This window comes from Otolemur garnettii, unplaced genomic scaffold (genome assembly GCF_000181295.1).
Source record: "Otolemur garnettii isolate 467f Iridium unplaced genomic scaffold, OtoGar3 scaffold00047, whole genome shotgun sequence".
In the NCBI taxonomy this organism is placed as follows: Eukaryota; Metazoa; Chordata; class Mammalia; order Primates; family Galagidae; genus Otolemur; species Otolemur garnettii.
The window spans coordinates 10,436,570-10,459,422 of NW_003852442.1; the positions used below are offsets into that span (position 1 = coordinate 10,436,570).

Genomic DNA, 22,853 nt, shown 5'->3' on the forward strand with positions numbered 1-22,853 from the left:
AAAAAAAAAAAAAAAGAAAGAAAGAAAATTGGGCTAGAGACATGAACAGAAACTTTTCTCAAGAGGCCAACAAACATGAATAAATACTCATTGTCCTTAATCATCAGAGAAATGCAAAACAAAACCACTTTGAGATAACACCTAACCCCTGTGAGAATGGCTCACTTCACAAGGTCCCAAAGCAACAGATGCTGACATTGGTACAAAGAAGGGAACACTGATGGTCGAACTACAAACTAGTACAACTTCTAAGGAAAATAGTATAACACTATTTAAACAGTAGCACAACAAAGTAAGTTTCCCAACTCTTTTTATCCAGCCAGTATAATACTAATACAAAACCCATAGACCAGTCTCATTTATGAATAGTGATGCAAAAATAAGAAATATTAAGGAAGTGACTTTAGTAAGTCATTATAGTAATGTAATATGACTAAGTAGGATCATCCTATGAATGCAAGTAAAACTCAATTATTAGGATGTAAATTAGTATCTTTTCTATACTAATTAATCAAAAAAACATATTATCCAGGGTGGCACCTGTGGCTCAAAGGAATAAGGCACCAGCCCCATATGCCAGAGGTGGTGGGTTCAAACCCAGCCCAGGCCAAATACTGCCAAAAAAAATTTTTTTACATATATATATCTCAACAGAAGCCAAAGGTGTTTGAAATAATTCAACATTCATGCCGAATTTTAAAAAGTTGGGCTGGGCAGTGTGACAGTGACCATACCTGTAATCCCAGCACTTTGGGAGGATGAGGCAGGAAGACTACTTGAGCTCAGGAATTTGAGATCAGGCTGGGCAAAACTGCGAAATCCCTTCTCTACAAAAACTAAATAAGCACACCCTAGAGAAACTCTCATATATAGGAGACATGTGTAAAAATATTTGTTATCAGCTGTATTTAAATAGCAAAAAACTAGAAACGACCCACACATCCACTGAGATTACATCAATGAGTTCTTATATAAGTTTTACAGTGGAATGTTACCCAGCAGCTACACATAACATGAATAAATTTGGGAACATAGTAAGGAATTACAGTCCCAGATGACTAAACACAATGATGCCATTTATATGAAACTCAAAAACAAACAAATTAAATATATTCCTTACACATACATGCATATGTGATTTTAAAAAAGTATTTTAAAAAATAAGGCTATGATTAACACCAAATTCAAGATAGTAGTTACCTTGAGGAATGAGAGGCTGGTAGTTAGGCTAGGGAGAAGCACAGTATTGGCAATGTTCTCTTTCTTAATTGGGTGGTGTGTTTATGAGTGCCCATTTCACTACTATATATACATTTATAACATATAAGCAGATTTTAATGTGCACACGCACGCACACCAGGCAAAATGAGGTGAAGGTAACGACCCAAAATGTAATACTAGCAACCGCAGAGGAACCTAACTATACAATTGAATAGCACAATCACACTTAAGTCGTGGGAAAGAACTAAGTAACATTGGAAAATAGTATTTTAACTAAATACTATAAGGGTAAAGACAAAAAGACCTGTATTCAGATACTGTACTCAATGCTTAAACTATTTTATGTGTATTCTAGAACTGAGTAAATTTTTGAATTATAGTGTAGATGTCATCTCCAGGTCACTGCACCCTCTAGCCCGAAAGGAGTCCCCCGAGTTACCTTTTGGGCCTGGCATCGCGCCAGGAAATCCGAAAGCCGGGCGGCGTCTGCTCCCGGGTAATTTGCAGGGGGGGCTCCTTTTTCTGCGCTCCCCCTTGACCCTGATTTATGACCCTACGGCCCGAAGCTGGGAGCACACACTCCAAACTAGAGATGCGAGACTTCAACACGTCAAAAAACTTGTGGCATCACCTCGGGTTGCTTCACCTCCGAAATACTCTCCCTCAGGCTGCACCGACACATCTTCCCTGAACAGATCAAGCACTAAATGCTGGGGGCCACATCAACACAGCCTGTGCCTGCCAAGGGATGGAACGCAGTGGGGGACCAAGATCAAAGCGAAAGTCAAGGAGGACGGAAGAGGACCCGGATCGCTGCCCTGCTCCATTCTTCCAGCCCAGGCCTTCTAGCAACGCAATGGGAGTGCAGAAGCGTCCCAAACAAACCCAGAGCCTTAGCACCAGGGCACCGCCCCCGGGGCCCACACCCGCACTCACCTCCGCAGCCTGCGGCTCAGCCGCGCGGCCAGATGTGCGTCATCAGACTGCGGTCGGGCCTCTCTAGGAGCGGACTCGCGCCTTCTCTATGGTTCTGTCCAGCCCCTGCGGCCGCAGCCCTGCCCTCTGGAGCCTAGCTCCTTTTGCCCTTCTCCTTCCGGTCTGACCCGGGTAACTTCCGGGGCCAGCTGGTATCCGCGTTGAGTACGGGGCCCAGCCCCAGGCGGCGCGCCAAGAATGTGTCTTGGTAAAGCTGCAGGTGCAATGTTTGGGAATCTCCGGACTGGACCAATGGTTCGCACGCTGCCACTGCCGGGTGCCCGCCCCGCCTTTTGTTGAGACGGAGTCTCAGGCTGGAGTGCCAGGCGTCATCACAGCTCACAGCAACCTCAGTCCCTTGGGCTCAAGAGATCCTACTGCCTCAGCCTCCCAGTAGCTGGGACTTAAGGCGGCCGCCACAACTCCCGGCTAGTTTTTCTATTTTTAGTACAGAAGGGGTCTCTTGGTCAGGCTGGTCTCAAACCCCTGAGCTAAAGCGATCTACCCGCCTCAGCATCCCTGAGCGCTAGGATTACAGGCGTGAGCCACAGCGACCTTTTTTCCTTTCACTTTTTTGAGATAGACTTTGGCTATGGCGCCAAAGGCGGTAGTGCAGTGACACCATCGTAACTCACCGTAACCACAAACCCCAAGGCTAAAGCAGTCCTCTGGCCTCAGCCTCCGGAGTACATGGGGACTACAGGTGTGCCACCACGCCTGGCTCAATGCCCTCTTTTAATAACAAATATTTTGAAATGTCCATTTAATTCTCCTGACCTGAAGCTCATAAATGATGGCTTATAAAATAATAGATAATATAAAGAACCGACATTTTAAAAACTAATGTTATGACTTAAGTGTAATGAAGGAGAAATAAAAGGAATATAATTTGTACTGTAATTTAAAACTATGTACTTCTATATGTAAATGTTTGCCTGTGACTGCTATAGGAGACCTAACAAAATGGCCAGATATTTGTCTTTACACACAGAATTTGCCTGAACTGTCCCAGCCACAAAGCTGTGTCTTATATTGGTGTTTCAAAAATCACAGAAGTGTGATCCAGAATAGTAAACACTTTTGGTGAAGTTCTGAATGAAACACAGGACATTCATTCTTCTCTTGATTATACAGTATATTCCTGGAAAATCTGCATATGTTAAAATTGTGCAAAAATACATTGTGTATATCCAGAACAGATTCTAGGTTCAAGTAATTTACAAGTAAGGGCTTCACTTACATGAATCCAGCAAGACATTTCAAAGTCTGGAAATGTTTTGGACAAATGGGATTGTCCCATGCATTGCAAGACTTGTGGCACTAATGGCCAGTAACAATGCCACCACCACCACCAAATGCAACAAAATATCACCCATAAACTCCAAAATGAACCTGGTGGAGGGGAGAGAGTATTAAAAGCCCATCTTCAACCCTTATTGTGTAGCCCTTTCTTCCTTCCAGCTCTGATCCCTCCAATGCATCTGTGCTGGAAGGTAGTGGTTGGCCATAGTCACCTCTCCAGCACTACTTGCTGAACCTGCTGTTCTCTAAACCTAGAACATCCTCCCCTTCCTGTTCCTACCCTCCATCTTCACTTTTATTGAAACTATCAGCTCAAATCCTATTTCCCATGGGAGGCAAGCCTTCTTTGACCAGGTAAATCCCCCACCTTCACTATGCGCCATCACAGTTTTTCTCAGGACTTGGAAAATACACACCTATTTAATAGTGATACACTTAGCTTCTGTCAATATCTGTCTTCTCTGTTAGCTCCAGGGACCAGGAACTATATCCATCTTGTCTGACACTGTTATCTTTAGCTAGAACATCAAACTGGACACAAAGAAGGGGAGCAATAAATGTTTGTTGTTGGCATGGTCCAAAGGCTCCAACCCTAACTCCTAGGTAGAACCCTACTTTACTTTTGTGCCATTGGGGTTACAATATGGGTTTATGCTTGGTATCATGACATTTACTATGGCTATGCTTGGTATCATGACATTTACCATGGCTAGGAGCAACTCTCTGCCTTGACTTGACGCTGATCTTCAGTTTTCCAAAATGAGCACTTTATGTTGTTTCTTTCATTCAGATAGTTCAAATGGAAAAATGGTCCCTGTGACTGGCCAGAGTGGGATTACATTGCCGTTGGTAAGAAGTGGTAGTTTTCACTTCTTCCTAGGCTCAGGAATCACACCTCTAGGTAGCAGTGAGAGCTTGATGAAAGAAATAGGAAGGAATTATGAGATCATACCATCATATAAATGCTGGCCCCAGAAAGTTGGATCATAAATCAGCTGCCTAATTTTACAGATAAGAAAAGGTCCCCTAAAAACCCACAAAACACCTACTCCTAAGAGCGCCATGAAAGACCAAGATAGAAAAGCTCTGTGGTAGGTCTGGGAAGGCAGAGACCTCTGTCAACTGCTGCTCTTCTTCCATTCTTAACTGATATCAGAATCTCTAGCAAGGCACATGACAGCCTGGGGGGAAAGCACACATTTCCTAGCATAGCAAAGCATGCCAGCTTGAGCAAAACGAGACCATGTCTCTACTAAACACCGATCAAACTAGCCAGGTGTTGTGGCAGGCACCTGTAGTCTAAGCTACTTGGGAGGCTGAGGAAGGACTGCTTGAGCACAGGCATATGAGGTTTCTGTGAGCTGTGATAATGCTATTGCACTCAACCCCAGGGCAATCAGTGACACTGTGTCTCAAAAAAAAATTAAATAAATAAATAAAAATAAATATATATATGTGTGTATATATATATATATATATATATATATATATAGCCTGTGAAGCCTGCCCTTTGGTATGCACCTGTTGAAAGGGATACCCTCAAGTGTACTTTTCCTGTGTGTGTTTTTTTTTCCTGTGCTTATTTCGGGAATATTTAAAAGTTACAGCATACAAGTATATAAACACAATTTATCCATACGCACAAATGGAATCCCCTATACTCTCACATTTTTTCAGAAATAGTTCTTTTCGCCTTGAAATTTACACATTGCTACTTCAAGTTGTATGCCCACGGGAAAGTATACAAAACTCAAAATAATTGGGGAATTGGAGGACCCATGACCCCTCAAACGGTTGTAGGGCCTGAAACAGCAGGTCATTTTGCTTGGAAAAACTGAGTCCAAATTGCCATGAAGTTGATTTACTTTGTTTCATCTGGGAAAAATCCCTGAGCTTTCCAGGAATACTCCATTAAACTTCCCTATTCTTAAAATCTTTTCCATTATGCACCAGGGACAAGTCAGAAGACCTTTCACTTTTGTTTTGAAAATGAGTGTTTACTTTTCTTATGCTCCAGTCAAGTATATCTCAAAGAGCAACTTACTTTTACTACAATTCCAGGGTTATAACGATTTTTGGTGTAACACGGTCCAAACGTTACGAACATGGTAGGCATACTTAATAGCCAGGGCTGTTGCATCTGACCCTATAGAAATTGGCTCATGTGCAACAATTCACTGGAGATGAAAAGTAAGCTCCCTACACACCATCTACAGATGAACAACTGAGATTCCTAAAATTCATTTACGTGTTTGGGGTCACATGTGGTGACTGCAGCAAAAATTTCAATCTTGAGCAGTTTGACTCATCACCACCAATCCGTTACAATTCTTGTTCTCCAGATTGTTTGGCTGCACTCATATGAGTGGGTTTCAGAGATGATTATCTCTCAAACTTACCTCTCTTGGCATGCACCTGTTGAAAGGGATGCCCCCAAGTGTACTTTTCCTATGTTTTTTTCCCATGTTTATTTCAGGAATAATGGAAAGTAACTGTACACAGGATTGCAAACACAATTTCTCCATACTCACAAATGAAATCCCCTATACTTTCAAAAGCTTCTTAGCATAGAGAAATCAGATCCAATTCACTGCATGTTTCCGAAAAGAGGTTAACAGTTGGGAGTTAGCAAAGGAGAAGTTATGAAAATGAGTCAAGCAGCCTGTCTCCAAATGAATACAACGAACCTGGTTTCTTACACATGTTGCCTGTTCGCTCCTTATATGTGCCTAGAAAGAGCCCTGAGCATTCTCCCTTACACAGTACCATCAGGTATTAGACACTGTCCCCTAATTTGACAAATTTGGGCCTCTAGACTAACACAGTGGTACTGGGTCCCAACTGTAGTTGTTAGGGTCTCACGGAGAAGCAGTGTCGCGGAGCATAAACCAGAAATTGAAATTGTATATTTAAATAAAGGGGTCTGAGTATGGGGAGGGGGGAGAGGAAGGGGAGGGGAGGGAGTGGATGGGTGGAGGGAGGGTGATTGGTGGGATCACCTCTATGGTTTATCTTACAAGGGTACAAGTGACTCTTTCTAAAAGTAGAATATAAACATCTTAACACAATAACTAAGAAAATGACATGAAGGCTATGTTAACCAGTTTGATGAAAATATTTCAAATTGTACACAAAAACACTACACTGTACCCCATGATTGCATTAATGTACACAGCTATGATTTAATTAAAAAAACAAATAAATAAAAATAAATAAATAAATAAAGGGGTCCATAGCTCTCTCAGGCAGGTAGCAAGTTTCTTTATTTTTTCCTGGCTTATATAGCCAGCTGTGCACATGTGCACTGCACCTCATTAATATTCATTACAATCCCTCTGCACATGTGCACTGTACATCAATGACTTCATTAATATTCATTACAATCCATAATCCATCTCATGAATAAACATCTTGTGCCTATCTCATGAGCAGATCTCCCTAGTAATCTACAGATTGATACCACTTCATCTAACATAATCCTTTCAACATAATCCTTTTAACATAACTTAATGGAGAACATGTTAGTCATTACTTCTTTTTGATCTTATCTGATAAAGCCTGAGGCTCTGGGAGAGACAGATAGATCGAATACCTGCCCTACTGGCCTCACCGTTTGGAGGCAGTTACTTTCTTTAAACCAGGCATAGTTAGGAAATTTCTAAGACATACAGAAAACCTGTTTGCAATCCTACGCTCCCATGTGGGCCTTAAGTCAGGAGGTTTTTATGCCCACAACTGACCAGGCTGACCTCAGGTCAGAGGGTTTTACGCCCACAACCAACCCAGCCATATGGGATTCTGCCTCAGTTTCTCACAAGTCTGCCAGCATAAAGTCTTTCCACTGCTCTCTCTCAAACAGCTTTTTTGGCATATAGGCCTTTCACCTATACCCAATCTTACAGAGCTCCCAAGAGAATCCATTTTTTAGCTGTGATAATGAAGTCCCCTAGGCCCAGAGGTGGTGCCTCACACCTGTAATCCTAGCACTCTGGGAGGCCAAGGCAGGAAGACTGCTTGAGCCCAGGAGTTTGAGACCAGCCTGAGCAAGACCCCTTCTCTACAAAAAATAGAAAAATCAGCAGGTCATTGTGGCATATGCCTATAGTCACTGTACTCTATACAGTGTGACAAAGCCAAACTTGTCATAAAAAAATAAAAGTCCCTTAGAAGGAAGAGAAAGAATCCTAACCCCCATCTTGCCACAAAGAGCCTTCTAAAGGAAGACTGACTTTAGGGGATTACAACTGTCAGGCACACAGAAGGCAAAAGTCCCAGGAAATCAGCAGTGCCCATCACAATGTGTTTATAGTGGCTTTTTCCTTCTTTTCTTTTTTTTTTGCAATTTTGGCCGGGGTTGGGTTTGAACTCCCAATCTCTGGCACATGGGGCCAGCGCCCTACTTCTTTGAGCCACAGGCACCACCCTATAGTGGCTTTCAAGTAAAAGGGACTCCGGCAAAAAACAGGACCGTGGTGCTGTCCAGGGTGCTAACTCCACTGCCTCTGGATGTCCGCGGAACTCTCCAAGGTCTTGAGTCTGGCCTCAGAACAATTGTTCTCCAACCTGGTGCTACTCTTTTTTTTATTTATTTATTTATTTATTTATTTATTTTTTTGCATTTTTTGCCTGGGGCCAGGTTTGAACCTGCCACCTCTGGTATAAGAGACCAGCGCCCTACTCCTTGAGCTACAGGTGCCACCCTGCTAGTCCTCTTGATTCTATTTTAAGCTTGATCTCCAGATACTTGTCTCATCCTTTCTCTTCCTTTTGAACTTGGTTAGCAAGAAAGCCACCCTATTCCTGCTTCTGTCACCTCACATCAAATTCATGAACACAAATGACTCCCTAGAGAGGCTCTTCTGGGAAGCTTACTTACGGTTTAAAGATTTCCATAAATGTGAACCATTTGGCTTTAAAAAGTTAAGACATGCTTTAAATAAAACAGCAACGGAATAAATACATCATGGCACACTTTCATTTCTGTGATAAAGACAAAGAGCAGTGTGTCTGGGAGAGAATTCTAAGGGAATACCATTTTTAACTTGGAAGTGAGAAAAGGCTTGAGGATGTGACCTTGGGTTGAGACCTGAAAGAGTGAGATATCTGGCACATCATCAAGAGGACAGCATTCCAGGCTGGAGGAATAACACAGGTGTGGACTCCCCAGCGAAATAAAGCTTGACATCTTGTGGGTAGAAGGAAGTGGTACATCATGATGTCAAATAGTTTTGCAAGCTGTATTAGAGGTTGGATTTTATTCCCAGTGCAATGGGAATCCATTGAAAGCTTTTGTTTTTTGTTTTCTTTTCCAGTCTGTCCCCTGGGTAGGGTAACATGGGATATCATAGCTCACAGCAATCTTAAACTCTTGGGGTTAAGCAATCCTCTTGCCTCAGCCTTCTGAGTAGCAGGACTACAAGTGCCCACCACAGTGCCCAGCTAGTTTTTCTATTTTTAGTAGGGACACGGTTTCACTCTTCTTGCTCAGGCTGGTCTTGAGCCCAGGAGATCCACTGGCCTCAGTCTCCTGGAACGCTAGGATTACAGGTGTGAGCCACTGTACCCAGCCCATTGAAAGGTTTTAAAAATGAACATGTTGTTTTTTAAAACTTACTCTGGCTGCTGATTGGCAGATAGAGATGCAATAGTGGAGAGATCACTTAGGGAGCAACTGTGGTACTCAGGAAATGTTGGTGGCTTCAGCCAGGACAAAAAATTAACACAGTAATCCTAACTGATTCGACAAGTTACTCAGTTGGAGGGGGCTTCTTAACAGTGGCACTGGAGTCAGAGTGCTAACTACTCAATAGTAAAAATCCCCCCAAAATGGAAACCTACTTCACCCAGGTGTCCCACCTCAAAGCTGAAAGCCCTCAGGGGAGCCACCTGTTTCAGATATTTGATATGAACACACCCATTTTCAGATGGTGCTGAGAAGAGATGTCTTTGTGATGCTACCCAACCACTAAGAGTGGGGAAACCTCAGAACTGGATCCCTTGCTTCATCTACAGAGGCACAATTAGGCAGGTACAGCGACAGCTCCAAGCAGCTGTCAAAATAATTGAAACAAGTAGTTTAGTAAGAAAGTTTATTATATCAGCTTGTAAAGCAAGCCAGGCCATCTTAGGAGCTGCAAGTATCAAGGAGAGCACAGTGCTTGGACTTTATATACAACTTTTGAGGTTATCAGTTGCTTCTTAGAAACTCTGCAGTGTCCTAATCAGGCTATTCCCAAAACAACCTGTCAGCATGACCACATCCATCTGTCCATGTCAGAAAGCCTCTGGGACATTGGATAGTCCCTATCTCAAGGTAACCTAACCGCAAGGTCTCGATTAGTCTCACTCTCACAATAGTCCTGGTCAGCCTGACCCAAGCCAGTCCAAATCAGCCAAACCACATCCACTATCCACCCTGCTCATGTCTAAACAACTACCTAACAGCATGTCACCTCCCCCACAACAGCTCTACTGGGACACTGTACCAGACAGATTTTACTATTCTCACGCAACTCCAGCTTCTCTCATGATGCCAATCCCCCATCTAACTCTGTGAAGCCAAGCCACATCTTGACGTGTTTCTGATCCTCACCTCCACCCCTAAGGAGCGCCTCAGTTTCCTCTAACAATCCATCTTCTGTCACCAAGATAGACTTTTCATCCAATCCCTACAGCAGTTTCTCAACTATTTATTTTATCTCACAGCACACTTGAACCTAACCTTCCATAGCACACTTAAATTATGTTGATCCAAAAAAAAAAAAAAAGAGTATATTTACTGTGCTTTGAACTTCTTTCAAAAATAATTTAATGATCTTTAGGCAGCATATGAATTCCTACTCTGCTGTGTCTTTGAGCAGTCTAATGTTTCCTCAACTGTAACACAGAGCTAAGTATCACCTGCATAGTTGTACTGAGTAAATGTGTAGGGATTAGGAAAGTGTCAGGCATATGGTAATTGCCAAAAAAAAAAAAATTACTGCTGTTACTATTTACTAAACTGCAGCTGTAGCTGAAACTGCAGCAACGTGTGAAACTAACAGTTCCTGACCAGTTACTTTAACCAGTTTCTTTCCCAGGTGACTTTTAGATTTTCTGCTCTCAAAATGATACCCCTAGGAATAACTCAACATATGTAGTGGAATAATTTATAGCAGTGAAAATGAACCTATACTGATGATCACATTGCTTAAATAACTAAAAATGACTTAGAGGTTATGGTGAGAGATGACTGCAGTGAGGTACAGGGGGACCTAACATGCCAGCATGTTCTATTTCTCGTCTTGGCAATTATAAGGCTATGTTATTTGTAAAACTTAGTATTATACAACTTGTGCAGTTTTGTATATACTTCAATAAAAAAAAATGTTTACCTAAGTAATTACCCCAACCTGTTATTCACTGGTCTGTCCAAGCATGAGATACAACTGTTCATCCAACTGTTGGCAACTAAGGATGAGGGGCTGGGAGGTTGGTGAAGGCCCCACAGGTGCTACACTCCAGGGGCAGGTAGTCTGTAGAGTGACTCCAACAGTGGCTGGCAGCAGAAAGACACACGGGAGAAAAGACTGTGCAGATTGTTATCACCCAAAGAAAAGGGCAAGCTCTTTGTTTCGCCACTGAGACATCTCTGTAGTGTGCCTTATGACAGAACCACAGCATTCCCCTGGCCCACTAACCAAATCAAAGAGCAGATTGGGCATGCTATTCTAGGCATTAGGTCCGCCCCAAATTTGCCAGCTTAATGCCTGGAAGAGCATCTATTCCAAATAAAACCTGAGTATAAATAGAAAGTGAAATTTTAAGGAGTGAAAGCTTTCAGTTTCATAGTTAAGACTCTTTTTGAGAATGGATTCACTGATAACGGATTTGCAGTAACATCAAAATTTTTGTCATTAGCTTAGGATTTCTACCCACTGGTGGTATCCCGATGTAGACTGGGCTTTTCAGCATTGCAACGGATTTTCAATCTCATCACAATCATAAGGTTTAGGGGCTACCATGACTCTCGCTAAAGACTTTCCCACATTTTATACACACAAGACATTTCTCCACCATCAGAAATGTTATCCCTGAAGATGTTTAAATTTTTACACTGATAATGTTCCGTGTAAGTCAAAAGGCAGGTGCAGGGAAAGAGAACCTAACTCAGACTTGCCTAAGCAAAAAACAAATTTATTGGCTACTGAAATTCAAAAACCCACATGTATTTATAGCTCCAGATGTGGCTTAATGTAGCCATTCAAACAGTATCTTCAACATTTCATTGCTCTTCAATGCCCAGGTATCTCTTTGGCTGTGCTGACTTTATTCTCAGCCTCCATGAAAACCTACTCTTCCTAGCTTTAAAACCAATGGCAAAAAAATAAAAAGAAGAAAAAGAGTACTTCTTCTTACAAGCTCTTGTTCTTACCTAGTCCGGGTACTTTTACTGGACCACGCTGGGTCACCTACTGACATCTGAACCAGTAACTGGCTGGAGGAAAGGATCTGAGACTGAGCCAGGCCTGTGTCACCCATTCTACTCCTGACTGGAAGATGGAATCTAAAAGGATACTGAAGCACTATTACCAGTCAAAAGGGGTAAAAAACTCTGGAAGACCAAAATGACGAATGTCCAGAATAGGCTTCTCTGCAGAGTGGACATGCTCAAGATGAACTAGCTGGGAAGAAGGCTGAAAGGCTCTTGCATACTTGCTACACTCATAAGATTCTTCTCCAATGTGGATTCTCTGATGCTGAAGAAGACTTATTTTATTGGTAAAGACTTTTCCACACTCATCACATACAATGGAAGACTCCTGAACATGAAGTCTTAGATGCCTTTTTAATTGTTTCCGAGCACTGAAGGCTTTTCCACAATTGACACAACCAAATGGTTTCTCCTCATTGTGCACCCTCTGGTGCCGGACTAGTTGTGTACGAAAAGTGAAGGTTTGTCCACATATTTTACAAGAATAAGGCTTTTCCCCTGTGTGAATACGCTGGTGCTGGTTAAGACGGGCAGTCCTTCCAAAGCTTTTGCCACACTTACTACACCTATAGGGTTTCTCTCCAGTGTGGATCTTCCGATGCTGAATTAGTGGTGAACTACCCACAGAAGTTTTTCCACACTTGTTACACTCATAAGGTTTCTCCCCCATGTGGATCCTCTGATGTGTAAAAAACCCATAACTATGGGAGAAACTATTTCCACACTCCTTGCACATATATGGTCTGTCCCCACTGTGGGTCCTCTGATGTCTGATCAGATTGGCACTGTAAGTGTAGGCTCTCCCACACTCCTCACACTGACTGGGTGTCCCTCTAGCGTGGATCTTCTGGTGGCGAATTAACGAAGAATTGCCATTAAAGGCTTTTCCACACTTACTACACTCAAAGGGTTTCTCTCCCGTGTGAGTTATCTGGTGTCTAACATAGCAAGAAAAATAGGTGAAGTATTTCCCACATTCCTCACATACGAAAGGTTTCCTTGCACAGTGGATTCTTGGAACCTCTCCTCGAACAGTTTTCACTGTGGGGATTTCCTGGTGCTTCTCCACCTCACATGCTTCTAGGAAGTCAATTCTCTGAGGAACACTTTTCTTCAGCCCACATGACATTATCATGTCCCTTTCTTCAGAACTGCCTTGTGTTGATGTGGACTCCTTATCAATGCTGGTCTCAGCATCTACCATTAAGAAACAGAAAACACAAATGCCACAGAGAACAATACTAGAAACAACAGAGCATTAAAAAGTAAGTAGCTTTGAAAATTAACACTCCAATCTCCACAACAGCCTGCTGGGGAGGTAAGGCTGTTAGTGTGAAAATACCAAATATCACACGGGCAGAGGACAACCCTGCGGAACAGGGTACCCATGCACACAGCACAATCAGAGTGCTTCCTAAGCTTTCCCACTCTGCTACCTGAATGCCTCTGGTCATTCCAAGTATGATCTAATGTCTTTTAAATTTATGTAGTTAAAGGCCTACAAAATACCAAAGATGACTCAGCTTTAAGAAAAATTAGTGACACTATGGCTGGCAAGGCTCAGAGTCAGAAAAGCAAAGACAAAGAATAAACTGTTGTTGTTTATTTTATTTTATGTATGTACAGATGTATATATGTGTGCATGTTATATGTATCTATCTATCTATTTCACAACAACCTCAAATTCTTGGGCTCAAATGATCCTCCTGCCTCAGCTTCCCAAGAAGCTAGGACTACAGGCTTCCCCCCATAAAAAAATTTCAAAAAATTGAAATTTTTTTTTTATTTTTTATCAGAAATGGGGTCTCGCTCTTGCTCAGGCTATTATTTTTAACATGCCATATCCTGCAAATATCCCAAAACACTGAAGACACTGAGCATTAAGGGCACTAGGTTGAGGCTAAATCAAAAGAAAGTCACAGCAGTGCTTCGAAGACATCACCCTCATGCAGAGGTCTTAACTGCAATCCGCAGGCAAGACTTCGGTGAAGGAGACAAGGAACTACCCTAAAACTGCTGATAACTGCTACAGCTTGTCATCAGACTCTCAAAGTTTGAACTTCAAACATGCAGAGAAACTACTGTCCTAGACTCACTATTTGAAAAGGGAAGAACTTACGCACTTAGACACACCAAGATGGCAGAGCATTCTTTCACATATTAGCAAAAAAGGAGAGAAACAGCAGCCCAACATAATGGCATTTGCAGTTCCAAGGATTAGATGACACGTGAGCTAAGTTTGAGCCAATCTATTTCATATGCAGCGTTGGACTGACTTTGTTCTAATATTAATTTGGATTATCTGGGACTCATTGCTGGTTAATCAAGTTCTTTATATGCATGTAAGTTTAACAAGTACAGGACCTCAGGAGAAATTTATGGGAAGAGGAAAGATCTAAGACTGAAGTAAACACAGTAACCAACAGTCTGAAAGGAGTGATCAGAGTTTTGAGAACCTGGTGATCTGTTCTCATACCCCTCCTCTCTCTGGCTACCAGGCTGTGCAAATGTCATAAAATTAAGACCGAGGACTAGATAACCCCCAAACTCCGTTTTCCCTGCTGTCCCATACTCTGCCATTCACCTTGATCAGGAATCCTGCAGCAGTTCATTCTAGCAACACTTCTTTCTCCCTACACTCCAGTAGAGCCCCCAGCTGCCCAGCTCTCCAGTCATGATCAACTCATTCCTGCTGAAAGAAACCAAGGCTGCCCAAGTCTAGTGTCCTGCACTTTTTCCCTTCAATTTCCCATCCCCAGATCCCAAACTGCCCTCTCAAGTCTCAGGCTTCCCAATCACGCCTGACGCCACCTCCTCCCACAGCCTCTGACTTACTGCCCTAGCAGCCACCTCTTTTCTTCATTTTCAAGCTCCACCTTTAGATCTTCAAACCCACTTGAACTTAGGGATCACCCCATCATTTCTGATTTTTTCTTAGTGTTTTCCACACTGTCTACTCATTAGTCATAAAATGGACAAAGTATGCCACTATTGTTATACAACAATTTTTAATGAAATATGCTAGAATTTTAGAATAAAATAGAAATAGGAATAGAATAGAATAGATTCACAAGTACTCCAACAGTAAGGGTAAATTTTGGTTCTGAATACTCTTTCCAGAGTACATACATATGTGTGCATAGGGTTTTGCTGCAAAACATAGTCCATACTCAGGGTCAAATTCAGAAAACTGAAAAACATTTTCTACAATTTACTGTATTCTTTCATTGCCTAGGCTAAAGCACTGCCCCAACTTTGCATCTTTTCATTCATTTGCACACCACCTGCACTGAAACCCCTGCCTCTGCCTTCAGTTTCACTGTTCACTCTCAGTGGCCCTCCTCTGACGACTTGATTGTCCACTTTCTCTTCCCTCTCTCACTGAAGTTAAATATCCCTTAATATTAAAGACTCAGCCCTCCCTATTTTTTTTTTATCTCCGGGAGGGAGGGGTCACCCAACTCTGGTAGACTGTCCTTTCAAGACCCACCTTCTCCAGGGTCTGCTCCAGCCATCCACTCACCTATTCTGAAGAAGCCTCACACCCTGTACTCAGCTCTACATTCCTATGAATTTAAAAAGCTCCTCCCAAGTTGCAACTTCCAGTATTATCTGACTCAGATCTCCTCTTTTATGGCCTATCTTTGATAAGATCTGGTCAATTTTACCTCCACATTCTCCCTCCCATTCCCAACAGCACTTAATACATTTTCTTGGCTTGGCACCTGTAGCTCAAGCAGGTAAGGTGCCAGCCACATACACCAGAGCTGATGGGTTCAAATCTAGCCCAGACCCACCAAACAATGACAACTATAACCAAAAAATAGCCAGGCATTGTGGCAGGCGCCTTTTGGGAGGCTGAGGCAAGAGAATGGCTTAAGCCCAAGAGTTTGAGGTTGCTATGAGCAGTGACACCACGGCACTCTACCCAGGGTGACAGCTTAAGACTCTATCTCAAATATATATATATATATATATATACATTTTCTTTTCAGCTTCTTGTGTCTGTCTCCATGTGTATCATCTTCCAAAGCTTCTTAAACAAAGCTTGGTACGTGGCAAATGCGTGGAAACTACTTCTGAATAAATCTGTCCCAGCCAAGGAAGGAGGACCACCAAGGTAGGCAATGCTGACACTCACAAAGGAGCAAATGAATTCAAGATTAAAGTGGTTCTCCAGCCTGGGCAACAAGATTCTGACTCTGGAATAAAACAAACAAGTACAGTGCTCCATAAAGCTCTACACCTGTTGGTCTATACCTCACTCACTTACCTTTACAGATGTCTCTGGTCCCTTCTGCAATGGGTTCAACCTGTGCCTCCAGGTCCCAGGGTCCTTCCTCCAGAAGTGAGATCAGTACAGGTTTGGGAAGTGGGTATCCTGAAAAGGAGAAGAAAATGGCAACCTTTCAGCCCTGTTATCTGCTGTGTCAAAAGAAGGAAAACTCCAGGAATCTCAGTAAGTGTAAGACCCATGGAAGGCAGCTCAGGACTAGAGAAAGTCAAAGAGACTTTGATCAATAAGAAACTGAGCATTTGTGACTGTTTCATAAAAAACCACTTGAAGGTAAATAAGTTAGTGAGATTCTGCAAGGCATGTGCAAACACAGGGAAGGAGTCACACTTTCACCAAAGATAGCAAGTCCCTTCGTTGAGACCAAACTGACCCAAGACCTCTCCCTATCCTCAAATCTCTGAAGCTGGTCATTGAGCCTCAGTCCAGAAGCCATTCAGTGGAGGACATCAGAGACAATTCCTCCTACTCCACACCACACCCCCAGCCTGAAAAAGAAAAGGAAGAAAGGAAACCAGAAGGTACAGATCTGAGTCGCAGGAGCAAAATGACCTTACCCACAGTAGTCAAATTCTCATAATTCTCCAACATCACACTTCTGTATAGGGCCCTCTGGGAAGGAGAAAGGCCAGCCCATTCTGTCAGGGTGAAGTACACAGCCACGTCCTCGAAGGTCACCAACTCCTAAAACAATAGGTTCCTGCTGCCCCAGAGCCAATCCTCTGGCTCCCGGCCAGAGTGTGGGGCAGAGGGGATAGTAACAGGCCTGAGTGAGGATGCTGTGAGGTAAGTAATGAGGAAGGTGAAAGAACTGAATATTAGGCATGCTTATTTCTACGACCAAAAGTCTGAAAGTTCTCTACCAGAAGAGCTTCCATTGGAACACAAAATTTGTCATGAAATGTAACACTTTGAAAACCCCAGGGAAAAGTCTTCCATTAGTTAAACATCCTACAGAAAAACCTCTGATTCTGCAAATACTTGTACTTTCAATCTTTCAGTATTGTACTGAAAAGTGAGCAATTAGCTTCAAGTGGCCTCTGAGGACCCATGTGTTCCCATCTTGATGCTCCAAGGGCTCAGCCAATCCATCTGTCCCACAAGCACTCACTCTGTCCCAAACATCATGCCCACATGCAAGAACACAGCATGGTTTGCCCTGATCAGCCGTCTCATCCAACCGGCACCGATGCTTGAGTAAGGGGCTATGCCGCCTGTGCTCAAGAACACCCAGCAGAGACAGCTCAGAGCCAGCTGGGGCATCCAGTCTGCTTCTTGCCAGATCTTGCTAGGACAAAAATCTTCTGTAATTCAATTGCTGCTGCTGGGTAGCTCTTTTAGGGGCTTATTATTTATTTATTTATTTATTTATTATTTGAGACAGAATCCTCCTCTGTTGCCTGGGCTAGAGTGCAATAGCATCATCATAGCAAATAGCAACTTCAAACTGGGCTGAAGTGATCCTCCTGCCTCAGCATCCTGAGTGGCATGAGCCACCAAGCCTGATTAATTTTTCTATTTTTTATAGTGACAGGATCTTACTCTTGCTCAGGCTGGTCTCAAGCTCCTGGCTTCAAGCTATCCTCTCACCTCAGCCTTCCAGAGGGCTAGGATTACAGGTGTAAGCCATTGTGCTTACCCGGGGCTGATCTTTCTACCTCCAAGACAATCGATAATAGCTTCTGCCAACCATGCCCCATGCTCTCTCAATAGCCACTCCTTCCCCTTCCTGATGGCCCCAACCCTACCTTCCCAGACAGTTCTAGCATCTTGTTCAGAGCTGCTATCTACTCCTCAGACTTTGATATCAAATTCGGCTCCTTGGACCCTCAGTAATTCTGCACATCTCCACTTGCCCTCCATCCCAGCACTGCCTCAGCCTCTGGATGTCCCAACACCAAACTCATTTTCCCCTAACCTGGCTCCCTTTCTAATTCATATAAACTAATCAGCACAGTGAGTGACAATTATTCCCCTCACTCGTTAATAATACCAATTTCAGCCCAGTCTTCAATGCTAGAAACTCAAGATTCATCTTAGACTTTCTCACCCCTGACACTACTATTGCTGATAAGCAGTCAGTAATCAAGTCCTGCCAACTGTACCATCTAAATACTTCTGGAATATGATTCTTTTTCACAATGGTACAATCAGAACACTAGTTCAACAGCTGGAAGGAACTTAAAAAGCTCCAATTCTAGGCTCATCCCACAATGAATCCATCCTCTGCCCAGCTGACAACCTGACCAGGTCATCTCCTGAATGAATCACCACACCACAACACCAGTTCTCAGAGTGTAGTCCCCAACCACAGAAATAGGAGCAACCCCACTAGGAACTTGTTAGAAAGGCAAATTCTCAGGACCAGCACTGACAGTAATCTATACTTTGATGAACCCTCCAGTTATTTTGATGCACACCAAAGTTAGAAAATCCTGGATTAGAGGATGAAATACAAGCTCAGAAAACTGAGTGGTTATCAGGTGACCAGTACAAAAATCACAGGAAGATGCGCATCTGTACAGAGAGAAACTACCTGGGAAGCTCTACAAGCAAAATCCCAGAGAAGGAATAATCAACCTTAAATGGAGGTAATGTAAGACTGGACAAGTGGAAGACATTATAGGCAGAAACAATAAGACTTGGAGGCTCACAGACAATGGTATCCAGGGAGAACAGAGCCAACAATTACCAGCAATCTAGAAACTGAAGGATCAGGCAGTGATACAGTGATGTCAGTGACTTGCAGAAAAATCAGACAAGGGTCAGAGCTAAAAGGAAGAGGAAGTAGTCGGGCACTCAGGTAGAAAAACGTGACAGATGGTGAGAATCTGGGACTGGGACTTGGGATACGGTTCATGGATGTTATAAGAAAATCTCAGACAGAAGAAATGATAAAGCAACATCCAGTAACTCCTTCATCTCAAAAAAATGAAATACATTCAATAAATAAATTTCCCTGGCCCCAAAATGAAAAGTACTTATGTTCATTTTACAAATGAAGCCAGTTAAGATGCAAAGAGGTTACATGACCAATTCCAGGTCACCATGCCACTGAGATTTAATGGAATCCCTAACTTTAGGTGTCCTGGCCTAGTGTAGGTTTTACCATGGCAGCCAATTGCCTTGTTCAGCCAGCAGTACTGACCTCAAGAAGGATATGTGTTCCCTGACTGTAATGCCCAAACTTCTTTCTTCTGGAGAACAAATGGTATAGGCCACCTTTTTCTTATCTCCTTCCTGCCATCCTTCTGCTACCCCATCCCAAGACCCTTGCTGATCTTCTCCACCCTATCCAGGATCCCTTCATCACCAACCTGCGTCCCTCACTCTCACCAATCCCTCTGTGGCTGGGAGCTACTGAATCTGAGTATGTTCTGGCCCACAGAGATCCTCAGCATACTGGATGCACTACTGCTTCCAAAACACCTGTCTCTACCTTCACTAGCCCTATGTATGGCTGCTCAGTTATTATCAGCTCTTTTCCTAGCGTCCACTCCTACTAAAGTCAACAGGGGTCTTCCTATTGCTTCAGCTCTAATACCTGCCAGAATAACGTCCAACATCCTCCCCTGACATTTTCTACAAATCAGATCTCTGTAAGGCTGACTTGAAGGATCAACAGCTCACCTGGTGTTGAGCTTTAAGGAGCAAGGCTGCCATCACCTGGGCTCCCTCATAAAAGGCAGGCACTGTGGGAAAAAACAGAGAATTCAAGTGAGCTCCACACAGTAAAAGTTCTCCCTTAAACAATAAACTTGTGAAGAACAGCAGAAGCAATCACTTACTAAATGCCCACTGGGCAAGTGGTATATAAATATTTCCTCTTTTAATCTATACCATACCATGAGGTTTGAAATTCCAAGGAAACAGATGGTGAAAGGATAAGTAACTTGCCCTAGGTCACCAAAGCCTATACTCATCAACACAGGGCAAAAACAAATGCAAAATAAGCAAACAACACCAAAAAAGTTGCAGCAAAACCTATTTTTTAAAAATAAAATTTTACTGAGAAAAATAACAGGTTGAAAATTAGAAATAAGTATGTTTTTGGATGAAAAATATACCCTTATTTGGTAATCACAATGTTCTTCCAACCCTTTTCTTTTCCCAAATGAGAAAACAAGGCTAAGGGAATAATTTTCTCTGTCAATATCACTCAGCTGGTGAATAGACAAACTTGGATTCCATACATGTGCCAGAGTCTTGCTTTTAATAACTACACTAAATTGTTCCCAGTTGTACCCCACAGGATTTCTTTTAGAACCTGGCAAAGTCATTTTAAGATTAATATGGAAGAACAAATAAGAATACCCAGGAAAATTAAAAAAAAAAAAACTATCTTCAAAAAGAATAGATTAAGAATACCCAAGAAAACTGGAAAAAAAAAAAAAAAACCTCTGTGGGGTGTAGTAGTCCCAGCTACTCAGGAGGCTGAGATAAGAGAATCGCTTGAGCCCAAGAGTTGGAAGTTGCTGTGAGCTATGACACCATGGCACTCTAAGTTGCTCTGAGCTATGACACCAAGGCACTCTACCAAAGGCAACAAAGTGAGACTCTGTCTCAAAAAAAAAAAAAAATACAACCCTATCTTGCAGGTTCAATACATAGTGTCCAGTTAAAAAAAAAATAAAGAATCTTAGAGTAAACTTTACTTGGACCTGCGGGCAGGCATTGCTTTTGTTCACTGTCCCATTCTAGGACCCAGTGATAGTCACAAATCAGTAAAGGACCCTGAAAGGCCACCTCAACATGCCAAAACCTCTCTCTGGGTTATTTTAACCTTATCATCCCCTACAGATACTTTGTATCCTTGTTAAACAGTGAAACTCTACAAAAAGTTCCCCATCTTCCCAAAGAGACTCAGTGCATGACTCAGTTTCCTGTAAGCTTCAGCTTGTGCCACCCTCCCTTCTGTGAGTTTAAGTATACTGGTTTTCTTTCAGCCTCCTCTACTATGCTAATTAATAATTCATAAGTATGGACCTCCATACTTAACTGATTCTTCTGCATGAACTACTCTTCTGCATGAATTACTCTTCTCCTACCTCAGGACCTTTCTAATGGAAAGTCTCTGACTGCCATACTCCCCAGCACCTATACTCTCTTCACCTTCAGATCACGACCTGTCTCCACAGACCAGGTAAAGTCCCTGTTACACTCTCCACTAGCAATGTACTCCTTTTCCTACATACCACCTATTCCAGTTTGAGATTACATAACATACTGACTGGTGCTTTCTCCATTCCAGAAACATTTCCCCCATACGTATTTCACAGTGGGCCATGCTTGAAAACAGGAGATGCAGTTAAGAAAGACCAAAAAAGGCCTGATCCCTTCCCACGTGGAGCTTAGCCTAAAAGAAAGACGCGCGTTCATCAAAGATTCCCACAAATAACTTCAAGATCACAACTGTGATTAGTGCCAGGAGGAAAACTAACCGAGATGGGACGGCTTAAGGGTATAAATTAGGTTAAAAGGGAAACCTTTACAGAAGTTAACAGCATGTGCAAAAAACATGTTCTAGTAGTGAAGGATTAAGAAAGCTGTAGTAGCACCGCCAAGGGGGGGTGGGGGTGGTGCTGCAAGATGATGCTTTAGAAATCACAAAAGACAAAGCCACACCTTGCACAAGTCAAGGACTTGGTTTTCGACTTACAATAGGTCACGAGCAGTGGAGTGAAATGCTCGATGTGACTAACAGGCGACTTTCCCATTAAGCTGAAAGCTACTGGGCCGGGGCCCGTGCCCACTGTCACTCCCAGCAGCGTTCCGAGACCTAGAACACAATCTAGCATCCAGCCGCTCCGTAGTTGTTTGGCCAATGAGCAGAAGCGCTCTCTGGCTGCGTCCGGTTCTACCCAGCAGCCCACACGCCAATCTCCGTTTCCCAAAATAGCCAGGGCGGGAGGGAACAAAGGCGCCCGCGGGAGAGCGGGATTGGCCCGCAAGCTGCCTTCGCTGTCCGGACCCGGAGGCGTCTACTGACTCGCCCCACCGCGGCCGCAGGGACGAAGCAACAGCCTTCGGCCAAGGTGAAAAGTCCGAGCCTAGCAGAAACTTGCGGACTGCACACCCTCAACGCTCACCTCAGCAAAAGCGAAACGCGAGGGGCGCGGCGGGGCCGGAAGTGCGTCACCACCCCGCCTGGCTCCGCGCCGCGAGCTTCCCCTCTAGGATGCAGAGCGCTCCTCTCGGTGCTCCTCTGGCTTTGCTCCCTGTAGCCCGGGTTTTTAAGCCGGAATGTTTAGAGACCCTAACTGGAAAAGAAAGTATGTCGTTGTTTTTGCTCAGATCTAAGTGAAAGGTAGCATTTCCTTCCATTGTGTTGGCAACAAACCGCAATGTTATCGCTGTACCTGTGACTTTGTCACCAACAGAAATCATGTATTTTCATATCATATTAAGTTTGATGCACATCTCAAAATACGGCAGTTCTTGTTAGGGAACAAAGAGAGGCCCGCTGCCTCTCACCGTCAGCCAATATGCAGAGAGGGGGATTGGTCCACGAAACTTTGTCAGAAGCCTGGGATTCTGGAGAACAGTGGGAGTAGTCTCTCCAGGACTGTTCTGTTCTTCCGTTTTCAA

The 22,853-nt window shown here is 43.2% G+C and overlaps 1 protein-coding gene across 2 annotated transcripts in view; it reads right to left on the reverse strand.

Moving 5' to 3' along the window:
- Nucleotides 1-22,034, reverse strand: part of ZNF19 (zinc finger protein 19) — a 28,410-nt gene extending 6,376 nt beyond the window's left edge. Inside the window, exons 1-5 of one of the 2 annotated variants that reach the window (XM_012806109.2) lie at nt 21,925-22,034; nt 19,896-19,957; nt 16,823-16,949; nt 16,245-16,352; nt 11,556-13,168 (exon numbers count right to left, since the gene is read on the reverse strand). In XM_012806109.2, coding sequence (XP_012661563.2) covers nt 12,066-13,168; nt 16,245-16,352; nt 16,823-16,949; nt 19,896-19,957; nt 21,925-21,982 — 1,458 coding nt within the window. In that variant the 5' untranslated portion in view covers nt 21,983-22,034 and the 3' untranslated portion in view covers nt 11,556-12,065. Of the gene's footprint in view, nt 1-11,555; nt 13,169-16,244; nt 16,353-16,822; nt 16,950-19,895; nt 19,958-21,924 lie in introns of those variants that run through there. The other variant, XM_023514128.1, reaches the window with a different exon arrangement.
- Between the last annotated feature and the right edge of the window lie 819 nt (nt 22,035-22,853).